Source organism: Carlito syrichta, unplaced genomic scaffold (genome assembly GCF_000164805.1).
Source record: "Carlito syrichta isolate Samal-C Ts95f unplaced genomic scaffold, Tarsius_syrichta-2.0.1 Scaffold309576, whole genome shotgun sequence".
NCBI classification, from domain to species: Eukaryota; Metazoa; Chordata; class Mammalia; order Primates; family Tarsiidae; genus Carlito; species Carlito syrichta.
Window position 1 is genome coordinate 164,896 of NW_007253672.1, and position 21,702 is coordinate 186,597.

At 41.1% G+C, this 21,702-nt stretch overlaps 1 protein-coding gene across 1 annotated transcript in view; it reads left to right on the top strand.

Moving 5' to 3' along the window:
• UBA2 (ubiquitin like modifier activating enzyme 2) overlaps nt 1-21,299 on the top strand; it is a 45,793-nt gene extending 24,494 nt beyond the window's left edge. The window contains exons 9-17 of the mRNA XM_008067410.1: nt 642-741; nt 2,336-2,502; nt 4,775-4,868; nt 4,958-5,070; nt 9,045-9,200; nt 10,666-10,762; nt 15,805-15,910; nt 18,648-18,784; nt 20,443-21,299. Of these exons, the coding sequence (XP_008065601.1) occupies nt 642-741; nt 2,336-2,502; nt 4,775-4,868; nt 4,958-5,070; nt 9,045-9,200; nt 10,666-10,762; nt 15,805-15,910; nt 18,648-18,784; nt 20,443-20,621 (1,149 nt within the window). The 3' untranslated portion in view covers nt 20,622-21,299. The remainder of the gene's footprint in view (nt 1-641; nt 742-2,335; nt 2,503-4,774; nt 4,869-4,957; nt 5,071-9,044; nt 9,201-10,665; nt 10,763-15,804; nt 15,911-18,647; nt 18,785-20,442) is intronic.
• Nucleotides 21,300-21,702: the final 403 nt, after the last annotated feature.

The following is a 21,702-nucleotide window of genomic DNA, read 5'->3' on the forward strand; positions in this document are numbered from 1 at the left end:
GGCGGGTCTCGACCCCGCGGGCTCAGGCAATCCACTCACCTCGGCCTCCCAAAGGCGCGGAATTACAGGCTGAGCCACCGAGCCCGGCTCAGAACATCTCTTATTGAGCACTTTTTAATGTGTATGCTTAGCCGGGCTCAGGAGCTGCAGTGACCAGGAGTCTGGGCAACAGGGTGAGACTCTAACTCAAAAAAAAAAAAAAATGTGTATGCTTTATTGACTGTACCCATGAACTTGGAGATACTGCTAACTAGTGTCTAGGCTCAGTGACTGTGTTCGGTGCCAATGGAGTTGTTTATTCAGCCCCTTAATTTGTATGATCGTGCTGCAGACTGATCTTGGGAATTTTGGGCAGCTTTGGGGAAGGTGAGTCAGGAGGGCAGGAGCAGTGAGCACAGTTTCAGCGCTTGCTTACTCTGTTCTCCAGACCACTTCTGCTTTTAGTTGTCTTAAATGTGGGGTCTCTACAGTTTCCTTTTCTAAATGTTTTTTCCTTTTGAAAATTGTTGTTCTTCTGGTATATGACATGTGTCTTTAAATCAAAATTCACAGTATAGTGCAGTAAATCAGCAATGAAATTTTCTTAACCTTTATCAGCTTAGGGATTGTAGGGTTCATGGGATTTATCTTTTTTTTTCAAGCTTTTTAAAGATGATATCAGGTATCTGCTGACAATGGACAAACTGTGGCGGAAAAGGAAACCTCCGGTTCCATTGGACTGGGCTGAAGTACAAAATCAAGGTAAAGAATACATTTTAGTCTCGGGATACCTAAACTGGAAATTTCCACATCTGAAGTCTTTTTGCAGTACTGTTGTTTCCTGAAAATGATATATGTTCATATATCCAAACAATTTTTTAAAAGTGTGAAGGAAAATCCGTGAAGTCTCAACACTTGGAGAAATAACCACTGTAAATGTTTTAGAGAGTGTTCTCGTGGTCAGTTCTGTGCACATAATTACAGGCAGTTGTGTATACACTTTACATAAATGTATTTATACTGTACATATATGTATCTATATTCTCTGATTTGTCTTTTTAGTCAGCAACACTTTTTAATTTTTAAAAAATAGAAAAATATTTTTAAGAAACAGGGTCTCTTTTTTGTTGCCCAACTTGGACGGCAGTGGCTACTCACAGGCCATCACAGTGCATTACAGCCCTGAACTCCTGGGTTCCAGCCATCCTTCTGTCTGAGCCTTCCAAGGACCTGGAACTATATATATATGCCACCACACTTGGCATATTTAAAAATTTTAAATGTAGGGAAAAATCTATTGTAGTAACTACTTCCTTATCCTACCTGTTCAATACATTATATCTTTCCTTTATCTGAACTATATTGTAATTAGTTTATGCACAGCAATGCAGAGCACATTGGAGACTTCAGATGTCACTGTGGAGCAGTTCTTAACAATATGGGATATTTAACTTATCAGACAAATTCGAAGTATGACTCTAATAGCTTCCACTTATTTATTCATTTTTTTTTGAATCGAGATCCCAGGTTGGCGTGCTGTGACATGATCACAACTCAACCGCAGGCTCAACCTCCTGGGTTCAGGGGATTCTTCTGCCTTGGTCTCCCTAGTAACTGGGGCTACAGGCACACACCCCTCGTGCTTGGCTGATTTTTTAATTTTTTGTAGAGATTCGGTATCTTTGTTGCCTGGGCCAGCCTCAAACTCCTAGCGCTCAAGTGATCCTCCCATCTCTGCCTTCTGAAGTGCTGGAATTATAGGCATGAGCCACCACACCTGGCCGCTTCCACTTTTTGAGTACTATCTATGTGCTGGGCATAATACTTATTATTTTATCTACATTATACCTTTGAATTTCCTGATAATCGTGTGTGTTCCTGAGGTGGTCTTGTACCCTTCCTATTAAGTTTTCTTATGCAGATAGTTATATTATAGTGATAACTTTTTTTTTTGAGTCAGAATCTCACTCTGTCACCCAAGCTGGAGTGCAGTGACACACTCACGGCCACCCCAGCATTGACCTGCTGGACTCTGGCCATCCTTCCACCTCAACCTTCCAAGTAGCTAGAACTATAGGCGCACGCTACCACACCCAGCTAATTTTTGATTTATTGTAGAGACGAGGTCTCACCAAGTTGCCTGGGCTTGTCTTGAACCTATGGGCTCAGACAATCCACTTGCCTCAGCCTCCCATAGTGCTGGGATTACAGGCTGAGCCACCGAGCCTGGCCAGTGATAATTATTTTAATGGAACTTGTTTCATACTTGACTTCTTACTGGTTGGAGATTGAATTTGTTAAATAGAACACAGGATGGAATGATGTTTAGTGAAATTTCTAATTTTTTCCCCCTTAGGAGAAGAAACTAATGCATCAGATCAACAGAATGAACCCCAGTTAGGCCTGAAAGACCAGCAGGTTCTAGATGTAAAGAGCTATGCAAGTCTTTTTTCAAAAAGCATCGAGACATTGAGAGTTCATTTAGCAGAAAAGGGGGATGGAGCTGAGCTCATATGGGATAAGGTTTGTCTTGACAATGTGTGTTATACTTACATATCAAATGAATATTTTAGTTCTTGAGCTATAATGGAAGCTAATAAGTTTGAATAGTCTATAGATTTTGAGGAAATATATTGAATTTGACTTGGAGGTGTACAACTTTAATTGCTTTATTGAGCTGTGAATTTTTTTTTTTTTTGAGTTGGAGTTTCACTGTCGCTCACGGCCACTGCAGCATCAATCTGCTGGGCTCAGGTGATCTTTCTGCCTCAGCCTTCCAAGCAGCTGGAGCTACAGGCATGCACTACCACTCCTGGCTTATTTATTTATTTTTTCTAATTGTAGAGACAAGGTCTCACCAAGCTGCCCAGGCTGGTCTCAAACCCCTGAGCTCAGGCAGTTCTCTCACCTCAGCCTCCCAGAGTGTTGGGACCAGGCTTAAGCCACTGCGCCTGGCTGAACTTTGAATTTTTATACATGAATTCAAGCAATGTCATAAAACTTCATTTTGGATCTAGTAATATGTTCATGCTTTATAATTATGTTGATTGAAACAATAATGTGAATTTATTTAAGTGTGAAATGTTTCACTAACCTAAGAAAAGACACTCCAGCCGGGCTCGGTGGCTCAGCCTGTAATCCCGTGCCTTTGGGAGGCTGAGGTGAGTGGATTGCCTGAGCCCGCGGGTTCGTGACCCGCCTGGGCAGCGAGACCTCATCTCTACAGTAAAAAAATCAAAAAATCAACTGGGCGTGATAGTGCATGCCTGTAATTCCGGCTACTAGGAAGGCTGAGGCGGAAGGATTGCCGGAGCCCAGCAGGTCGAGCTTGCGGTGGCCGGGAGTGGCCACTGCACTCCAGTCTGGGCGACAGAGTGAGACTCCAACTCAAAAAAAGAAAAAAAAAAGACACTCTTGTGTAATATAGATATGTGGTAATAGAAGCCATAAAATTCTTAACTATTTCAAGGTCTGAGAGAGCCCTTGACACAAAAATGAGATGTAATTATGATTAGAAGTTAAAATACTATTGAATAGTTCTCTGTAGTTGTAGGTCATGTTTTGAGATTTGGTATTATGAATTGATTTTACTGAATTTTAATGGCAGTAATTTCTGTGGCTAAAAATGTTTTATCTGATGAAGTTTATCTGTTCTTATGGTGGTAAAAATTTGCCATGGATTTTCGAATAAAGAGAATTTGGCCAATTTTAGAACCCTAAGATAACTGTGTGTACAAATTTTGAAACCTTGGTTAAATTAGACATCTAAAAGGGAGCTTGTAAATTTAGATTCTTATTATAAACAGTCTCTTGGGTTTACATGATGTAAAGGGCAACTCTTTTCTTTATACTGTTATTGTTATACTAGTTATTTGGGAAGTTTTTCTCAGTACTCAGCAGCTAAAGAACTGGTAATTGTGCTGTCTTGAGTCAAGTCTACATCTGGTGGGTATGATAAGCCAGTTGCCTGGAGAAGACACTTTGCTGAGTACTGTTCAGTATTTCTGCTTAGTCCTCATCACAACCCTATGAGATATGATAGAATTTCCCCTGTTTAACATCAAAGGATTTTGTCTCAAAGAGGTTGACTTACCAAGTATTCACTGCCAACTAATACGTATATAAGTAACCCACATCCTATCAGTGCTTTTTTCCCCCTATACTATGGTGCTTCTGAATCCTAGATTAGGTTAGTGTCTTAGTTCAAAGCAGGAAGCCTTGCTAAAATCTAAAGAGACAGGATAGAGTCTCAGGAATAATGTAAATTGTAAATGGAAAACTGATTGTCTTATCTGAAGAAGCTGCATATATGGGGGAGTGGTGTATATGAAGGGACTTGGGAAAGGGGGAGCTAAAAGGAGTTGTCCAAGTTTTTCTGAGGCCTTAATGAAACAGCTTTCTCAAGCAGCTTCTGTTTTGCCTGGATTCTGTGCTTGTCTAGCAACTTTCTCTTTACTGATGAATAGATACAGGAAAGGGTTGTCATTGTCGATGAGTGAAATTGGTGTTCGGATACATACATTTCGTCTCTAGTACATTTGTTTAAGCAGAAGTGAGTTCCTAGAGTATGATGCTTCTTGGTATTCCTATCAGACTACATTCCTGGACCAAGAAGCTGGTGATGAGACCCTGCCCCCTATGCAGGCAACCTATCTAACTGATCTCTCCCTTAAGACCCTCTTGTAGTTGACAGACTACAATGTTATTAACACATGGAAGTACTGTTGTGAAAGCAATTCTAGTCAAAATGGTAAATTTATGAAGAGACTTGTTAAGTTGTTTAAATTACTGGCAGGATGACCCATCTGCAATGGACTTTGTCACCTCTGCTGCAAACCTCAGGATGCATATTTTCAGTATGAATATGAAGAGCAGATTTGATATAAAATGTAAGTAGTACTTAAGCTGTATCACTGAAACCTCAAAGTTTTGTTGTTTTTTTTAACAGCTAAACATAAACATCTTTTTTTTTTCCCAGCAATGGCAGGGAACATTATTCCTGCTATTGCTACGACTAATGCAGTGATTGCTGGGTTGATAGTATTGGAAGGATTGAAGATTTTATCAGGAAAAATAGACCAGTGTAGAACAGTAAGTATTTCTGTATAATAGTAAGTATTTCTGTTTGCATTTTTATTCAGCCTCTTCTTAAAAGTAATTTATAGGAACCACAGTAAACAGAAAACTTTTTAATTAAAACAATAAGATTCGTTTAAAGTAAGGGGAAAATAATTGTTCTAGTTACCTTGTGAGTGCATGTTTAAGGTTCATAGAAACTGCAACAAAAAGGAAGAATAAAAAGCTTTTTTGTCTAATGAATGGAAGCAAGCTGATTTTCTTTTAATACATTCATGATCAGCAAATTTTTCACTTTGCTAATACTGATAACGAGTGAAAAAAAATCTGAAGCTGGTTGCTGCAGTCTTCTGTGGTTAAGCACAAGTCAAATGGTCTTTTCTAAACTGTCGCTTTTTTTTACAATATAACTAAAAGCAGACATATCCAGTATTTGCCCCAGACACCACTCTGACTAGCATTCTGTACTTTGTATTTTTATTCGGATTATAAACTGAATATATATTATTCAGAAACACAGTTTGCAAAGACGTAAATTCATGTCAGCAGCAACCAGGAACAGAATTTGGAATGATGTAATTTCACATCAGTGATCACAAATGAGTTAACATTTCCAATTTTACTGAATTATTGACAGAATCCATTTTGAGGTTCTTAGACTAAGAAGTGTTTTCAACTGTTTTTTAATTCTAAGAGTGCTATGTGGGTTTTGTAATTTGCTTAGTCATTTTGTAGTCCTCTGTTCTTCAGTCATTATTTTCTTTTTTGAGTTGGAGTCTCACTCCGTCGCCCAGGCCGAGAATGCAGTGGAACATTCACGGCCACCCCAGCGTCAATCTGCTGGGTGCCAGCAATACTTCCGCCTAAGCCTTCCAAGTAGCCAGAACTACAGGCACGTGCTACTATGCCCGGCTGAATTTTTTTTGATTTATTGTAGAGATGAAGTCTCACCAAGTTGCCCGGGCTGGTCTTGAATCCGTGAGGCTCAGGCAATCCACTTGTCTCAGCCTCCCAAAGTACTGGGATTACAGGCTGAGCCACCAAGCCCAGCTCAGTCATTCTTTTTTATTTTAAAGTTATTTTATATTTTTTGATAATGTCTGAAATTTTATGGCTGATTCTACGGTCATTTCTGCTAGATCTTTCTCATAGTGTTTTGTTTGCCTGTATGGTTTATGTGGTTTGTTTTTTTTTTTTAAACCAAATTAAGAATTATGTCTGAATTATTTTAGGGTCCATTAAAGGTTTATTTCTTCAAAGAGATTTGTGTTTACTTATACTTGGGTGTTTGGGGCACTACTACTAGAGGAGCATTTGTAAATTCTCACCTTTAGGATTTTCAATCCAGATATATAGATATGGATATGTATAGATATCTATATATGTGGAGAGTATATGTATTCAGACAACAAATCTGCATGAGTCCTATGTTACTGTAATGAAATATATGGAAAGATATTTTCCTCCTCTACTAAGCAACAAGGTTGAGATAATTTTTCTTGCTATTTCTATGGAGAGAGTATTTTTCTCCTCTTTACTCTCCACCACTTTCAGGTCCTTGCTTTATGTAAAGTTCTAAATTTTTTTTTTTTGAGTTGCAGTCTCACTCCATCGCCCAGGCTGGAGTGCAGTGGCATGCTCATGGCCACCTCAGCGTCAGCCTACTGGGCTCAGGTGATCCTTCCGCCTCAGCCTTCCAAGTAGCCAGAACTACAGGCTCGTGCTACCACTCCTGGCTAATTTTTTTATTTATTGTAGAGATAAGTCTCACCAAGTTGCTCAGGCTGGTCTTAAATCCCTAGGCTCAGGCAGTCCTCTTGCCTCGGCCTCCCAAAGTGCTGGGATTACAGGCTTGAGCCACCATGCCTGGCTAAAGTTCTAATTTTGAGTTCCTACGTTAGTGAGGCTTGGGCTAGGTATAGATAGCTCTTAAGACACTTGGTTGTTCTCTTTGGATTCTTTCTTTCGCTCTTTGTTGAGTTTGTGTCTGAAGATGCTTTTCTTATCAGCTCAAAAAACTTCCTTAAAAATATTGCCAAGACTTTTGCTGATGTCTAGGTTCTCCTTTTTATTGTTGAAATAAAAGAACCCATTTACTTTCAGGAATTTCTGAAAACATCTGCGATAGTTTTTAGTGCCATTATTGATACACTCTTTTTTTTTTTTTTTTTTGAGTTGGAGTCTCACTCCATTGCCCAGGCTGGAGTGCAGTGGCACGCTCACGGCCACCCCAGCGTTGACCTGCTGGGCTCAGGCGATCCTTCCACCTCAGCCTTCCAAGTAGCCGGAACTACAGGTGCGCACCACCACACCCGGCTAATTTTTTATTTATTGTAGAGATAAGGTCTTACCAAGTTGCCCAGGCTGTTCCCGAACCTGTGGGCTCAGGCATTCCGCTCACCTCGGCCTCCCAAAGTGCTGGGATTACAGGCTTGAGCTACTGCGCCTGGCCTTGTACACTCTTAATATGTCTTATTTTCATGAAGTTTCAGGTTGAGGGAACAGAATCAAGTTGCCAGTTTGCCCTTTTGATTCAGTTTTCTATTTAACCTTTGTTTTGGCTGTCATGCTTTTCATTTCTGAGGACTTTATTTTTAAGTTTGTACCTTTTTATAGCATTCTGACCTGACAGCTACACTATTCCTTTGAACTCACAAACAGTGCTGGTTATCATACTTATTATAGTGTTTGTTTCCTGTAACGTCCTTCTGGTTTCTTTGCTCACTCAGCTTCATCCCACTCTTAGACTGTTGATACTTATTACATGTCTACTTTTCATTTGTTCACATGCATCAGTGAATACCAGCATGGATTAATAATGTTAGCCTGGGTATTAACAGGGGTAGCAATTGTTTTTATTACGGTTGATTTCCCCTTAGCATAGTGAAGGGGACTTCACCTTCTCAGTGAAGTCCAGAATCAAACAGATCTCTTCTCACCTTTGTATCCTGCTTAGCCTTACCAGTTTGCTTCCAGCCCTTTCAAATTAGCAGTATTTATTATATTGAGAAGCTGCAGAGGAAAGTTTTCCTGTCTCTTGAGGAATTTAGTTCTTTGCGCTTGGGGGATTTAATGGGTCTTCCTCTATAATTCATCTTAGCAGACATGACACTACATTGCAGTCAGAAGATGAAGATTTGTGTCTCAACTTTTAGTGTTCTTTTACATTTGTTGTTTGTGTTGAGTCTTGCTAGTGTTCTCCATACTTTGTAGTAGCAGGGGCTTTTTAAAATTTCAGTATCATTTTTATGTTTGCCCTGGTTCTTTTTTTTATTTTTTGAGTTTGAGTCTCACTTTGTCGCCCAGGCTGGAGTGGAGTGGCACGCTCACAGCCACTGCCTCCTCGACCTGCTGGGCTCAGGTGATCCTTCTGCCTCAGCCTTCCAAGTAGGTGGAACTACAGGCGCACTCTATCATGCACAGCTCATTTTTTGATTAATTGTAGATATGAGGTCTCACCAAGTTGCCCAGGCGGGTCTCGAACCCCTGAGCTCAGGCAATCCTCTTGCGGCTTCCCAAAATGCTAGGATTATAGGCTTGAGCCACCGCACCCGGCTGCTTTGGTTATTATTAATTGTTTTTTGTTTGAGTTACTAGAGAAGTAGAAACTAGGTACATATACTACCAGAAATACATTTCCCTAGTTATATAAATGATAACATAATCATCAGCAAATTTGGAAAGAAAGGCAGTCACATTGGTTCTAGCCATCTGTGAAAGCATTAGTTTTTAGAGAAATTAATGTATTGGTCTTGACAAGAGGAAGTGTCTTTTCAGTAAACCCAGCCTTTTACATGGTAACTGATAGAAAAGAAGATTGGAAAACCAAGCTCTTAATAAAATCATGATTTTCCTGCCTTTTTTGCCATCTGAGAGGTAATGTTTAAGTCATTTTTATTGGGTGTACAGAAAAAAGCTTTTATTAGATGGTGTATAAAATTGTCACTCACATTTCTAATTCCTGCCTGTATTTTTTTTCTCCTCCCAAGATTTTTTTGAATAAACAGCCAAACCCAAGAAAGAAGCTCCTTGTGCCTTGTGCACTGGATCCTCCCAACCCCAACTGTTACGTATGTGCCAGCAAGCCAGAGGTGACTGTACGACTGAATGTTCATAAAGTGACTGTTCTCACATTGCAGGATAAGGTGAGTGCAAGGCTGGTTTTCTTTTCTTTAAAAAAAAATTTAAGTTCTCTTTTACCCTTTCCATATTATTGTGACAACAAACTAAACACTAGGTGCTTCCTTGAAAGGTTCTGACTGCTGGAATGTGTTGCTCTGATTTCCTGGGTTACTTCCTTCACCTTCTGGATTCCCACAGGCTTTTATGTCTGTGGTTCCAGAATATGTGCCTCATATCCCAGAATGGGGTAGATGTATTTGTCTGGAATATGTACAGGAAGCACAGAGGTAGTGCCGGTGTTCAGCGGCAGATGGCTTCTTTGCTCTTTGTTTCCCAGGTAGTGGGTAAATTCTGTTGTTGTTTTTTTTGGACAAATAAGAGGTATCTGTGGGTGGTCCTGGCTATGACAGTTAACAGGCAGGTTCTTGGATGCAGTGCAGAGTTTTGCATTTCCAGTAGAGCAAAGCCCCTAATTACTAGTTTTTTATTAAAGAGTTCGGGTGACTTGGAGGGTTTTGGGTTCGTTGAAATGCCCATTCCCACCAAACTTGAGAGCTCTTGTTATTCATTTCTGAGATCTGAGATGGGGCTTGGGTCCCATTTGTCTAATATGACCTGATTCTGCTGTGGTGCTCTGAAGAGGTAATGGCATTTGCACACTTGTATTCATCTGTGGAGCTCGAGTGAAGGAGATTTGGTTTAGGATATGGTCTGCTCCTTAGGTTCCTCCTAAGTTGGCTAAATTAGTTTTTCCGTTAGGGAGGTGTTTTTTTGTTTGTGTGTTTGTTTCAGTGTTTCAGAAGCATGTCGCTTTCCACTTTGGGATCACTTCAGGTTATTCCACTGATTATGTCTATCATAACGCTGCAATTTATACCCTCCCTGAGAAGGCACTTTCTCAAAAGGGAATGCAGCTTGATAATGAATGACTTTTATCCCAGAACTAGGGCAAATTGGTTTAAGCTTATATTTTGGTCAGGGAAGCAGCAGGTCCAACAGAAAGTGATTGTTCCACTTTCCTTCCTTGGAAATAAGTATCTTTGGTATCTACTGGTTCTTGAACTTTACAGATAATTCCACTATTTGCACAGTAATTAGACCTTTAGAGTTTCTTTTTTTTCCTTTTTTTGAGGAGCAGGTAGGATTTAATAATTCTATCATTTCTCTGAATGCATCTTGGAACTTAAAGAGAGATGGCATTTGGGAAGAGGGAGGTTATCTGAGAATCAGATTAATGAGAAATTTTTTCATTTGTCAAACACCTGCAATTACAGAGTTCGCACAGAGATTTACGTTGAAATATGTTAAATGTGTATCTCATTACCTGATCTGCAGAGAGTCAAAATAGGATGAGCTAGTTAAGGTGTTCTCAATCCCCAGTTTCGAAGAGGTCTGATCTGACCTGCATCAGTGGTCAGATGTGGGCAAAGTCTAGGACTTTTTAATTACCTATATTAATATTTTGAATCTTTTTTTTTTTTTTTGTAGATAGTGAAAGAAAAATTTGCCATGGTAGCACCAGATGTTCAAATTGAAGATGGGAAAGGAACAATCCTAATATCTTCAGAAGAGGGAGAGACAGAAGGTACTATGTCCATTGCTTTTATTCACTCCCCTCATTTGGGTGGAGCCTGCTTGAAGGAAGGAGTGCACCTTAGTTGATTTCTTCACTGTATATGACTTGGAAGTTCCCACACCTCCTCTGTCGACAACTTTTGCAGCTCATTTCCTGGGTTGCCATTCTAATTGATTTTTCCACACCCCAATTTTTACTATTGTACCATTACTTTCAAAAGTTTGAGGGATTGCTTTCCCTGTATATCAACTTAATTCATACCTGTTTGTCCAGTGGTCATTCATATTTTGTGGGCCCCTGATGGGGATTCAGATGTCAAGCCTTAGGTTTAGCGTCAGGATTCTTTTTGGCTGTAGGTTCTTGTTGAAAAATTTTTGGGGATATTAGGTCATGTGTAATTGGAGGCCATGTTTCGGCTCAGTGGTGCTCTATTTTAGGAGTGTAGTTGAATATTCAAGCCCCATTGTAGCCAGCTGACTTCACCAAGAAAATGTGATCATTTTTGCTGTTCCCTTAGTTCTAGCCAGCTCTTTCAAATGCTAGTTTAAAATGGCAACTGGTGAGGAATCTCAGTGGCTTAAATATGGCCCTTCCCCACAGAATCCACGTGCTATTGAAGATGAGACAGTAGTAATTCAGATATGTTTAGAGTCCCATATTATACTGTTTATAGACATCTCAGATATTCATAAGTCAAGGGTGATTAAGGCAGCCGACCTTGGCTTGAAGTACTTTACAGCCTGGAAGAAGACGTAATCAATAGGTAGATTTAGTGTTGTCTAAGAAATACCATAAAAAGAGCAGCACAGGGTATGACTTGATGAAAAGTGTACTTAGTTTTGTGAAGGGAAGGGCAGTCACAGCAGAGGGAGGACACTTGGGTCTGTTTCTGAAGAAATAGGACCCTTCGGTCAGAGAAGGGATTGTCTGCATTTGGACAGAATGAACAGTATCTGCAAGGGTGTTAACTTTTAAAGCAACCTAGATGACTTTAGAATGGCTAGTTACTTGGTTTCACTGGAAGGTGGCGTCTCGGGGTTGGCAGTGCTGGTAAAGTTGGAAGATCTTTTTGTGTCATATTCATAATGTGTCTTCCTCCTCTCCTTCATCCCTAGCCTGCCACCCCAACCCAGTATTTCACTGCCGCTAGGGTTTAAGCAGTGGGGTAATATGGTTCAGTATAATCTGCAGAGGGTGTATTCTAAAAGATGTGGGAGTGGAGACAGGGAGCCAATTGAGGAGGAGGGGAATGAGGAATTTTTACTAAGGTGGAGGTGGATGACAGATTTGGAATTTGCATAGTCAGAATTTGGGGCATCGGGGAGGAGTAGCAGCATTGTTTAGGATTGTTGCCAGGACTCTGGCTTCAGAGATGATGCTAACTCACTGGGATAAGAAAGTAGATTAACTGTTTCTCAGGTGTTAGGCGATCAGTGGCCGTGTGTGAAAGGGTTGGAGATGGAAGTCTGGGTAGGAAATAATTCTCCAGGGACATTCCAGATAGATTGAAAAGCTAAAGCAAAAAATAAATTTGAAAATGAGATCAAGAAACTCAGTATTTTCTGAGTAGGAAAAAGCTTTCTAAGCACTTTTCTTACAAGCAATGAAAGAAATGTTAAAAAACCAAAAAAAAGCCTATGGTATTGAAACTTGAAATTATATATAAAATTGTATTCTTTAAACATGATAACAAGAGTTTTTTGTTTATTTGTTTATTTTGGGGGGTTTTTTTGTTTCATTTTTGAGTTGGAGTTTCACTCTGTTGCCCAGACTGGAGTGCAGTGGCCGCTCCCAGCCACCGCAGCCTCGACCTGCTGTGCTCCTGCAATCCTTCCGCCTTAGCCTTCCAAGTAGCCGGAACTACAGGCGTGCGCTACCACGCCTGGCTAATTTTTTGATTTGTTGTAGAGTTGAGGTCTCGCCAGGTTGCCCAGGCGGGTCTTGAACCTGTGGGCTCAGGCAATTCACTCACCTCGGCCTCCCAAAGCACGGGATTACAGGCTGAGCCACTGAGCCCGGCTTGTTGTTTTTTTTTTTTTGAGTTGGAGTCTCACTCTCTCCCAGACTGGAGTGCAGTGGCTGCTCCTGGCCACCGCAGCCTTGACCTGCTGGACTCCGGCAATCTTTTCGCCTCAGCCTTCCGAGTAGTCGGAACTACAGGCACACGCTACGATGCCCGGCTAATTTTTTTATTTATTGTAGAGATGAGGTCTTGCCCAGTGGGTGTTGCCCAGGCGGGTCTCGAACCCGTGGGCTCAGGCAATCCACTCACCTTAGCCTCCCAAAGTGCGGGATTACAGGCTGAGCCACCGAGCCCTGCTTGTTTTGTTTTTTGTTTTTTTTTTGAGTTGGAGTCTCACTCTGTCGCCCAGGCTGGAATGCAGTGGCATGTTCACGGCCACTGGAGCCTCGACCTGCTGGACTCAGGCGATTCTTCTGCCTCAGCCTTCCAAGTAGCTGGAACCATAGGCACGCGCCACCACGCCCAGCTGATTTTTCTTGATTTATTATAGAGACGAGGTCTTGCCAAGTTGCCCAGACTGGTCTTGAACACATGGGCTCAGGCAGTCCTCTCACTTCCACCTCCCAAAGTGCTGGGATTACAGGTGTGAACCACTGCACCTGGCCTTATAACCAGAATTTTAAAAATATATTGTTTTCTGAATATGTGCTGGGCACTGGGGATATGGGTCAACAGGTTCTAGTCAGCACGTGGCCCTCAAACAGTAGATAGTCAATAAAGTGGACCAAGTGTTGTGAGGAGGGAGTGTAAATTGGAAACAAGATGAGGAAGCAGTTTTATATAAGTCTTGGATGCTTTTATAGGCCAGGAGAGAGGAGCATTTGAACAAACAGGAGAGAAGGGATAATTAAGGCAGAAAAGTCCTAAGATAGGTAGGGGGATGTAGTTACACCAAAAGTTTGGTCAGAGGGTTGTTCTTCATTAGAGCATTTGTAATTATATGGCAGAGGTTTGCAGAATGCTAGTAGGTGCTAAGAACTGCGTGCTTATATTAAGTTGGAGCGATTCTTTTGGGGAACCTTCCTGGCTCTTCATTGAGATATGTTAGAAGTGAAAAATCTATTCAAATAAACATGGTTTTCTCTTACGAGGGGGGCCTAAAAAAAACCCCCAGAATTTATTTATAAAAAATTATGTGTTTACTCTTACATGTTTAAACTTCAGTTATCTTCAAAATAGTGTTCATTCGATGCAGTACACCTATGGAGATGCTTTTTCCATGATGCCAAACAATTTTCTTTCTTTTGAGTCTCACTCCGTCACCCAGGCTGGAGTGCAGTGGCACACTCACAGCCACCCCAGCATGGACCTGCTGGGTTCCAGGGAGCCTTCCGTCTCAGCCTTCCAAGTAGCCGGAACTACAGGCGCGCGCTACCATGCCCAGCTGATTTTTGATTTATGGTAGAGACAAGGTTTCGCCAAGTTGCCTGGACTGGTCTCGACCTGCGGGCTCAGGCAATCCACTTGCCTTGGCCTCCCAAAGTGCTGGGATTACGGGCTGAGCCACCGAGCCCAGCCAGCAGTTCTTGAAGTCGACAATTTTGATGCCCTTCAGTGCTTCTGCTATTTTTTGTTTCACCTCTTTCACATCAGTGGAACATCTCCCTTTGAGGACTTTTTAAATCCAGGGACGCAAAAAGTTGCTCAGGGCAAGATCAGGTAACTAGGGAGGGTGGAACACAGCAGTCATGCTGTCTGTAATCAAACGCTGCTGAACACTCACTGCGGTGTGGGCAGGGATGCTAATAAATGACCCATCATGAAATGGGTAAACGCGTCGAAAGAACTCCGGAAAATTCACTAAAGCCAAACACAGCCTCTCACAGCAACATCAGCTGGTACACTGATGCCGATGGATTCTTGGAACACTTACCGGGGTGGGGAAAGCCTGCACTACAGAAAGCCTGCCCTCCAAAAAATAATGCCGGGTTTTTTTGGGTCCCCTTCGTATATCTGAATTGTGAAATGTATTAAAAAGTTTATTTAGGGGAGGGGGTCAGGGAAGGGACCCCCCCAAAAAGTTTATTTAGACTGTCACAGATAATCTCTTTGTAAGGAGATTATATTTCAAACAACTGTAAAATTGCCTCAGAGGCTTTCAGGACACCAGAGTTAATTTGGTTTGAATGGAAAAAGTTCTCAGAGCTTCTTACAGTTTGGTCCTCTTGAAGTAGTTTTAGAAGTTGAGCATTTAGGGCTGAATTCCTAAGTGCCTAATACTTTAAAGTATTAATGTGCTAAGGCTGCCATAATAAATACCACAACTGAGGTTGTTTAAACAATAGAAATTAATTTTCTCACAATTCTGGAGGCTAAAAGTCCAAGATAAAGTGCTGGCAGTTTTGGTTTCTTCTGCAGCCTCCCTCCGTGGTTTGCAGATGGCTGCCATTTTGCTTTGTCCTCACATGGCCTTTCTTCTAGGAGTGCATATCCCTGATTTCTGTCTGTGTCCAAATTTCCTTCTTTTGAAGGACACCAGTCAGATTGAATTCAAGTCCACCCTGTTGGCCTTATTTTAATTTAATCATCTCTTTAAAAAGCCCTGTCTCCAAACACAGTCAAGTTCTGGGAGTACTGAGAGTTAGGATTTAACCTTTGGATTTGGGGTGAGGGGCACCATTCAGCCCATGACAGTGGTTTAGGTTTTTATTTTTTATTGTTTATTTATTTATGAGTTGGAGTCTCACTCAGTTGCCCAGACTGGAGTGCAGTGGCTGCTCCCGCCCACCGCAGCCTTGACCTGCTGGGCTCCAGCGATCTTTCCACCTCAGCCTTTCAAGTAGCTGGAACTACAGGCACGCGCTACCACGCCCGGCTAATTTTTTGATTTATTGTAGAGATGAGGTCTCGCCAAGTTGCTCAGGCAGGTCTTGAACCCACGGGCTCAGGCAATTCACTCACCTTGGCCTCCCAAAGTGTGGAATTATAGACTGAGCCACCGAGCCCGGTGGTTTAGGTTTTTAAAAACTAGCCTGATTGCTCCGTGAAGATATAAATAAAGTATCTAAATTCTTTTCATATTTCCTAGCTAATAATCATAAGAAGTTGTCAGAATTTGGAATTAGAAATGGTAGCCGACTTCAAGCAGATGACTTCCTACAGGACTACACTTTATTGATCAACATCCTGCATAGGTAAGAACTATATATATTTTAAGTGTAAGAAATCACTTAACCAACTTCAGATAAAGTGGAAGAAAGTGTTTTCTTACTCTTAAGCCCTACTGTTAATTTGAAACTCCACAGTATATTTGTTCAAGTTGGCCACTGAGTTAATTCCCTGGTGTTTGACCTAGAGAAAAATGTCAGGTTTCAGAAATGAGAGAAAGCAAAAAGTGTTTATGGGTAGCTGTCGTCAATGATAGCTGATCAAAAAGAGCTAGAGTTCAGGCATTTAAACAGTTGTAATCAGAGGTGAATTCATTTTAGTAATTTAACTGGAATGAAATTTTCCATTGCTTTTAATTTTTTTTTTTTTTTTTTTTTTTTTTGAGTTAGAGTCTCACTCTGTCACCTTGACCTGCTGGGCTCTGGCGATCCTTTCGCCTCAGCCTTCCAAGTAGTTGGAACTACAGGCGTGTGCTACCATGCCTGGCTAACTTTTATTTTATTTTATTATAGAGATGAGGTCTCGCCAAATTGCCCAGGAGGGTCTCAAACTCCGGGCTCAGGTAATCCACTCACCTCAGCCTCCCAAAGCACTGGGATTGCAGGCTGAGCCACAGAGCCTGGCTATGTTTTTAAGAAATTTATTAGAGGAGGCCAGGCATGGTGGCTCATGCCTATAATCCTGGCACATGGGAGAGTGAGGCAGGAGGATTGCTTGGTCCCAGGAGTTTGAGACCACCGTAGGCCACATAGCAAGTCCTCCTCTCTACGAAAGAAAAAAAAAAATGCCAGGCACTGTGGCTCACGCCTGTAAATCCCAGCACTTTGGGAAGCTGAGGTGAGAGGATTGCCTGAGCCCATGTGTTTGAGACCAGCCTGGGCAACATGGTGAGACCTCATCTCTACAACAAACCAAGAAAAAGTAGTGGGCATGGTGGCATGTGCCTGTGGTTCCAGCTATTTGGAAGGCTGAGGCAGAAGGATCGTGTGCACCCAGCAGGTCGAGGCTGCAGAGGCTGTGAGCATGTCACTGCACTCTAGCCTGGGCAACAGAGTGAGACTCCAATTCAAAAAGAAAAAGAAAAAAAAAAGAAAAAATTAATTGGGTGTGGTAGCATGTACCAGTAGTCCCAGCTACTCGTGATGCTGAGGCGGAAAGATCACTTGAACCCAGGAGGTCCAGGCTGTGGCAAGCTGTTATCCTGCCACTGCACTCCAGTCTGGGCAACAGAGTGAGACCCTGGCTCAAGAAAAAATTCCCTAGACTAAAGAAGAAATATTTCTCCCATAAAACAAAAAATTTCATTTGTGATTTTGTAACAATAACAAAACAATAAGAATTATCCTGTACAGATTCTTGAGTCATATATTTTTTAAAATTTGATTTTACTTCCTGACCACTTAAAGTATTCAGAGTGCTTACATTATATATTTACATTTATCAAGCACTGTTAAGGTACAAAATGTGATATCTGCATGTGTTGAACAAGGTACATTTTGGTACGTGCTCATTTTTTTTATTTAAGTTGGGTTCCCAATCCGTCACCCAGGCTGGAGTGTAGTGGCATACTCACGGCCACCCCAGTGTTGACCTGCTGGGCTCTAACGATCCTTCTGCCTCAACTTTCCAAGTAGCTGGAACTATGGGCGTGCGCCACCCTGCCTGGCTAATTTTTTGATTTATTGTAGAGACGAGGTCTCACCAAGTTGCACAGGCTGGTGTCGAGCCCGCAGGCTCAGGCAATCCACTCACTTTGGCCTCCCAGAGTGCTGGGATTGCAGGCCGAGTCTGGCTTGTATGTGCTCATTGATACTGCTAAACTGCTTCCTGACTTAGGACTTTTGGGTAGCATCTAACAACTATAAAGGGTTGTGGTGCCACCAGCTGGGTCCGGTTATTTTGCCAATATTGCCATCTGTATACAAACATGCAGTATGTGGTTGTTTGGAGAGAACTGCAGTGTATACTTGGTTTATAAAACATAAAATGATAGGAAGGACTGAATGTGGATTATTAGTAAGACGTTTAAGTTCTACAAAGTTACATAGTAGAGTCAAAGATAGGGTAGGGTATGGTCTCCAGCCTCAGTTGGACACCAGTTGGATGTAAGTGGTATGCTCGTGTTCAGTTGTGAAAGAAAAGACAATGAAAGGGCATGTACAATAAAGTGGAAATATCATGTGAGATCTAAAACAGGAAGCATAATTAGGGTTTTTTTTTTTATCATATTTTTTAGCTCTCTGGGAACAGAACTCCCCTTAAAACATGTAAGTCTTTTGTTTGACTTTCATACATGTTTTTGGGAATTCATGTACAGAAGCAGGGTGCTGCCTGAAAAGATGGGGGGGCCCAGAAGCCATGTAATCCCTTAAAACACCAAATTACTGTGATCAAGTTCAGATTATAAGTAGAGTGTGTAGAATTTTTTGGCATAGTAGCTGAAGAAATAATATCTAAGAGTTATTTTTGGCCACAGACTTTTGACTCTATTTTCTGCTTTAGCAATAAAAGTTATTTAGTCTTTTTTTTTTTTTAAGCTTGGCCTTGATTTGAAGGTGCAGTGATTTTGACCATTTGAATTAGTTTTGAATTATGACAAAAATCTGTTGTGTGCAGTCTTTTATTGTAATTTTAGCTCTTTGAAAATCAGAATTCAAATTCTTGATGTATACTTTGAGGAACAACAGTATCTCTCTGGTGTTCCTTTGCTTTGTAGATAGTCATAGCAGTGGTCCTGTTTTAAAATGTGTGATTCTCTTACAGTGAAGACCTAGGAAAGGATGTTGAATTTGAAGTTGTTGGAGATGCTCCAGAAAAAGTGGGGCCCAAACAAGCTGAAGATGCTGCCAAAAGCATCACCAATGGGAGCGATGACGGAGCTCAGCCTTCCACCTCCACAGGTGAGTCATGGCCCCGGCCAGCAACTTGTAATTACTCCCCAAGCAAGAGGTAGAAGTCCATAAAACTGCTAGAGGTGTGTATTGGCTTGGTATTGATGTTGTAATGGAGCTTTGACTTTATGAATCATAAAGATATTTAATACTGGAAAAAATTCTTTTTTTTTTTGAGTTGGAGTCACACTCTGGCACGCTCACGGCCACTGCAGCCTTGACCTACTGGGCTCAGACAGTCTTTTTGCCTTAGCCTTCCAAGTAGCTGGAACTACAGGCATGTGCTACTATGCTTGACTATTTTTTTAATTTATTGTAGAGACAGGTCTCGGCAAGCTGCCCAGGCTGGTCTCGAACCCCTGGGCTCAGGCAGTCCTCTTGCCCTCTGCCTCCCAAAGTGCTGGGATTACAGGCTTGAGCCACTGTGCCCGGCCATGGGAAAAATTCTTAAAGAAAATAGAGATACTTTATTTTTCGTTAATTGTTTTTTCCAGCTGAAAATGTCAGTTTACTAGTGCAAAAGTCAGCATAGTCTATTAATAGTTTTGGATTTTTTATACCTTTTCTACTTAGGAGCAACAAATCCATTCATCCTACTGTTTTTAGTAAACAGATACTAAGTGTGGAATTTGGGCATTTTAGTTTCCTCATAACCAGTGCTCCTTCGGTGAAGTGTACCCATGGAGTCTGTTCCCCTGGGTTTTCAGTGCTGCTACTTGGTGCTTTTCCAAATAACTGATTCTTTACCGTGTTCTGATTTGAATGTCCCCTTTGTTCTTTAGTTAGAAAGTTGAAGATTACCAATGTTTGACTTCTCTCCATTTATTTGACCCTGTGTCTTTGGCTTTCTGTTTATGCTTGGTTCTAATGTTCTCCTGAAAGTTTTGGAGGTGGACTCTGAGAGTGTGGCTAGGGTGTGGACCACTGGTTCATGATCTGGTTTTCCCCACTGAAACTAGAAAGGTCCATCATCCTCCTTTGAGGAAGAGACTGTATGGTAGTTTTCAAAATCATAATATGAATTATATGCTTTTTTCCTCTACTGTGGGTAGCTTTCAGAGGTTGTAGCAATGAGTAAGATGGGTATTGTTTCTTTGACTTTGGTGAATGGGGTGATAGAACTACCTGTAGCATAAGTTCATACCCAAGAGTACGCACAGTGGAGCTGCACTGCATGGGTTTGAATCCTGGCCTCATCTTTAACTACTGTGTAAGCTTGGGAAGTCAATCTCTCTCTGTTTCCTTTTCTGGAAAACGGATAATAATGTTATCTTCTTTATAGGGTTGTTGTGATGATTAAATGAGTTGTTATATGCAAAGTGCTCAGAACAGTTCCTGGCACATTGTAAGTGCTATATTTGTTGTTGTTATTGTTTCCACCACTACCATTATTAGAATATGCTGAAGTGTAATGATTCCTCTGAGTTACATAATGCTTGTTACAGTTTTTTGTTTTGATTAGGAGAGAAATAGGTGCTTGTTATATAAAACATTCAAAACAGTATGGAAATATACAGTGTGTAAAGTGGAGATTCCCTAAGGGTAGCCATTCTTAGGTTTAGTATATATTAGAGGAGTTAGCTTTCAGTTATATAAAATATTGGTGAGCCACTGGTAACTACCACACTTTTAACTATGTTTTCCTTTTTTTTTTTCCCTGAAATAAGCACAAGAGCAAGATGATGTTCTTATAGTTGATTCAGATGAGGAAGTTTCTTCAAATAATGCTGACATCAGTGAAGAGAGAAGTCGCAAGAGGAAATTAGATGAGAAAGAGAATATCGGTGCAAAGAGGTCACGAATAGAACAGACAGAAGAGCTTGACGATGTTATAGCATTAGATTGAACAGAAATGCCTCTTAACAGAACACTCTTCTACTTAGTTTATCTGGGCAGAACCAGATTATTTATGTCCTTTGTTCCAAAGGGAAAAAATTGACACCAGTGACTTGAACATGATTTTGCTCCCTTTGAAAGCATTCATTTTGCTAGAGCTGTTAGAAGTATTGCAGTACTCTGTATTGAAAGTAGGAATATAGCTGAAAACCCTTTGAACAAAGTGTGTGCATAACCAGTTATGAAATAAAACAACACAATGCATGTTGCCTTTTTAATGTAAATACCCTTAGGTATCATTTAATAGTTTTAAAATATTGTGGTTTAGTAAAGTTGATACCTGGTTATAAATATTATGCCTTTATTTTTGGCTAGAGGAAGAATTATTTTTAGCCTAGATCTAACCATTTTCATACTCTTAACTGACTGAAAAAGATTCAAAGAAGTATCAAGTGCTATGCATTGAAACTTGGTTTTTAAATGTTAACTGGCACTATGTATATTACTGTAAAACAATGTTAATTTACTCGAGTTTTTGGCTTGTACTGCCTGGTATGTCTGTGTAAGAAGCCAATTTTTGTGTATTGTTACAGTTTCAGGTTATTTATATTTGATGTTTTGTAAAACTCAAATAAGACTATACTGTACTTATGGACCAAATAAATGGCATCTGCATACTTGTTACACACGCCCGCACAGTTCCTGTTCCTGCTATCTTATTGGGCTTATACATTATATCTACTACAGGAATGCTGAGTTCCTTCTGCTTAAAAAAAAGATGAAGCCGGGCTCCGTGGCTCAGCCTGTAATCCTGCAACTTGGGAGGCTGAGGTGAGTGGATTACCTGAGCCCATGGGTTCAAGACCTGCCTGGGCAACTTGGCAAGACTTCATCTCTATAATAAATCGAAAATTAGTCGGGTGTGGTAGAACACGCCTGTAGTTCCAGCTACTGGAAGGCTGAGGCGGAAGGATCACCGGAGCCCAGCAGGTTGAGGCTGCCGTGGCCCGGAGTGGCCACTGCACTCCAGTCTGGGCGACAGAGTGACTCCAACTCACAAAAAAAAGAACTCTTAAAGGGTGTGAAGGTTT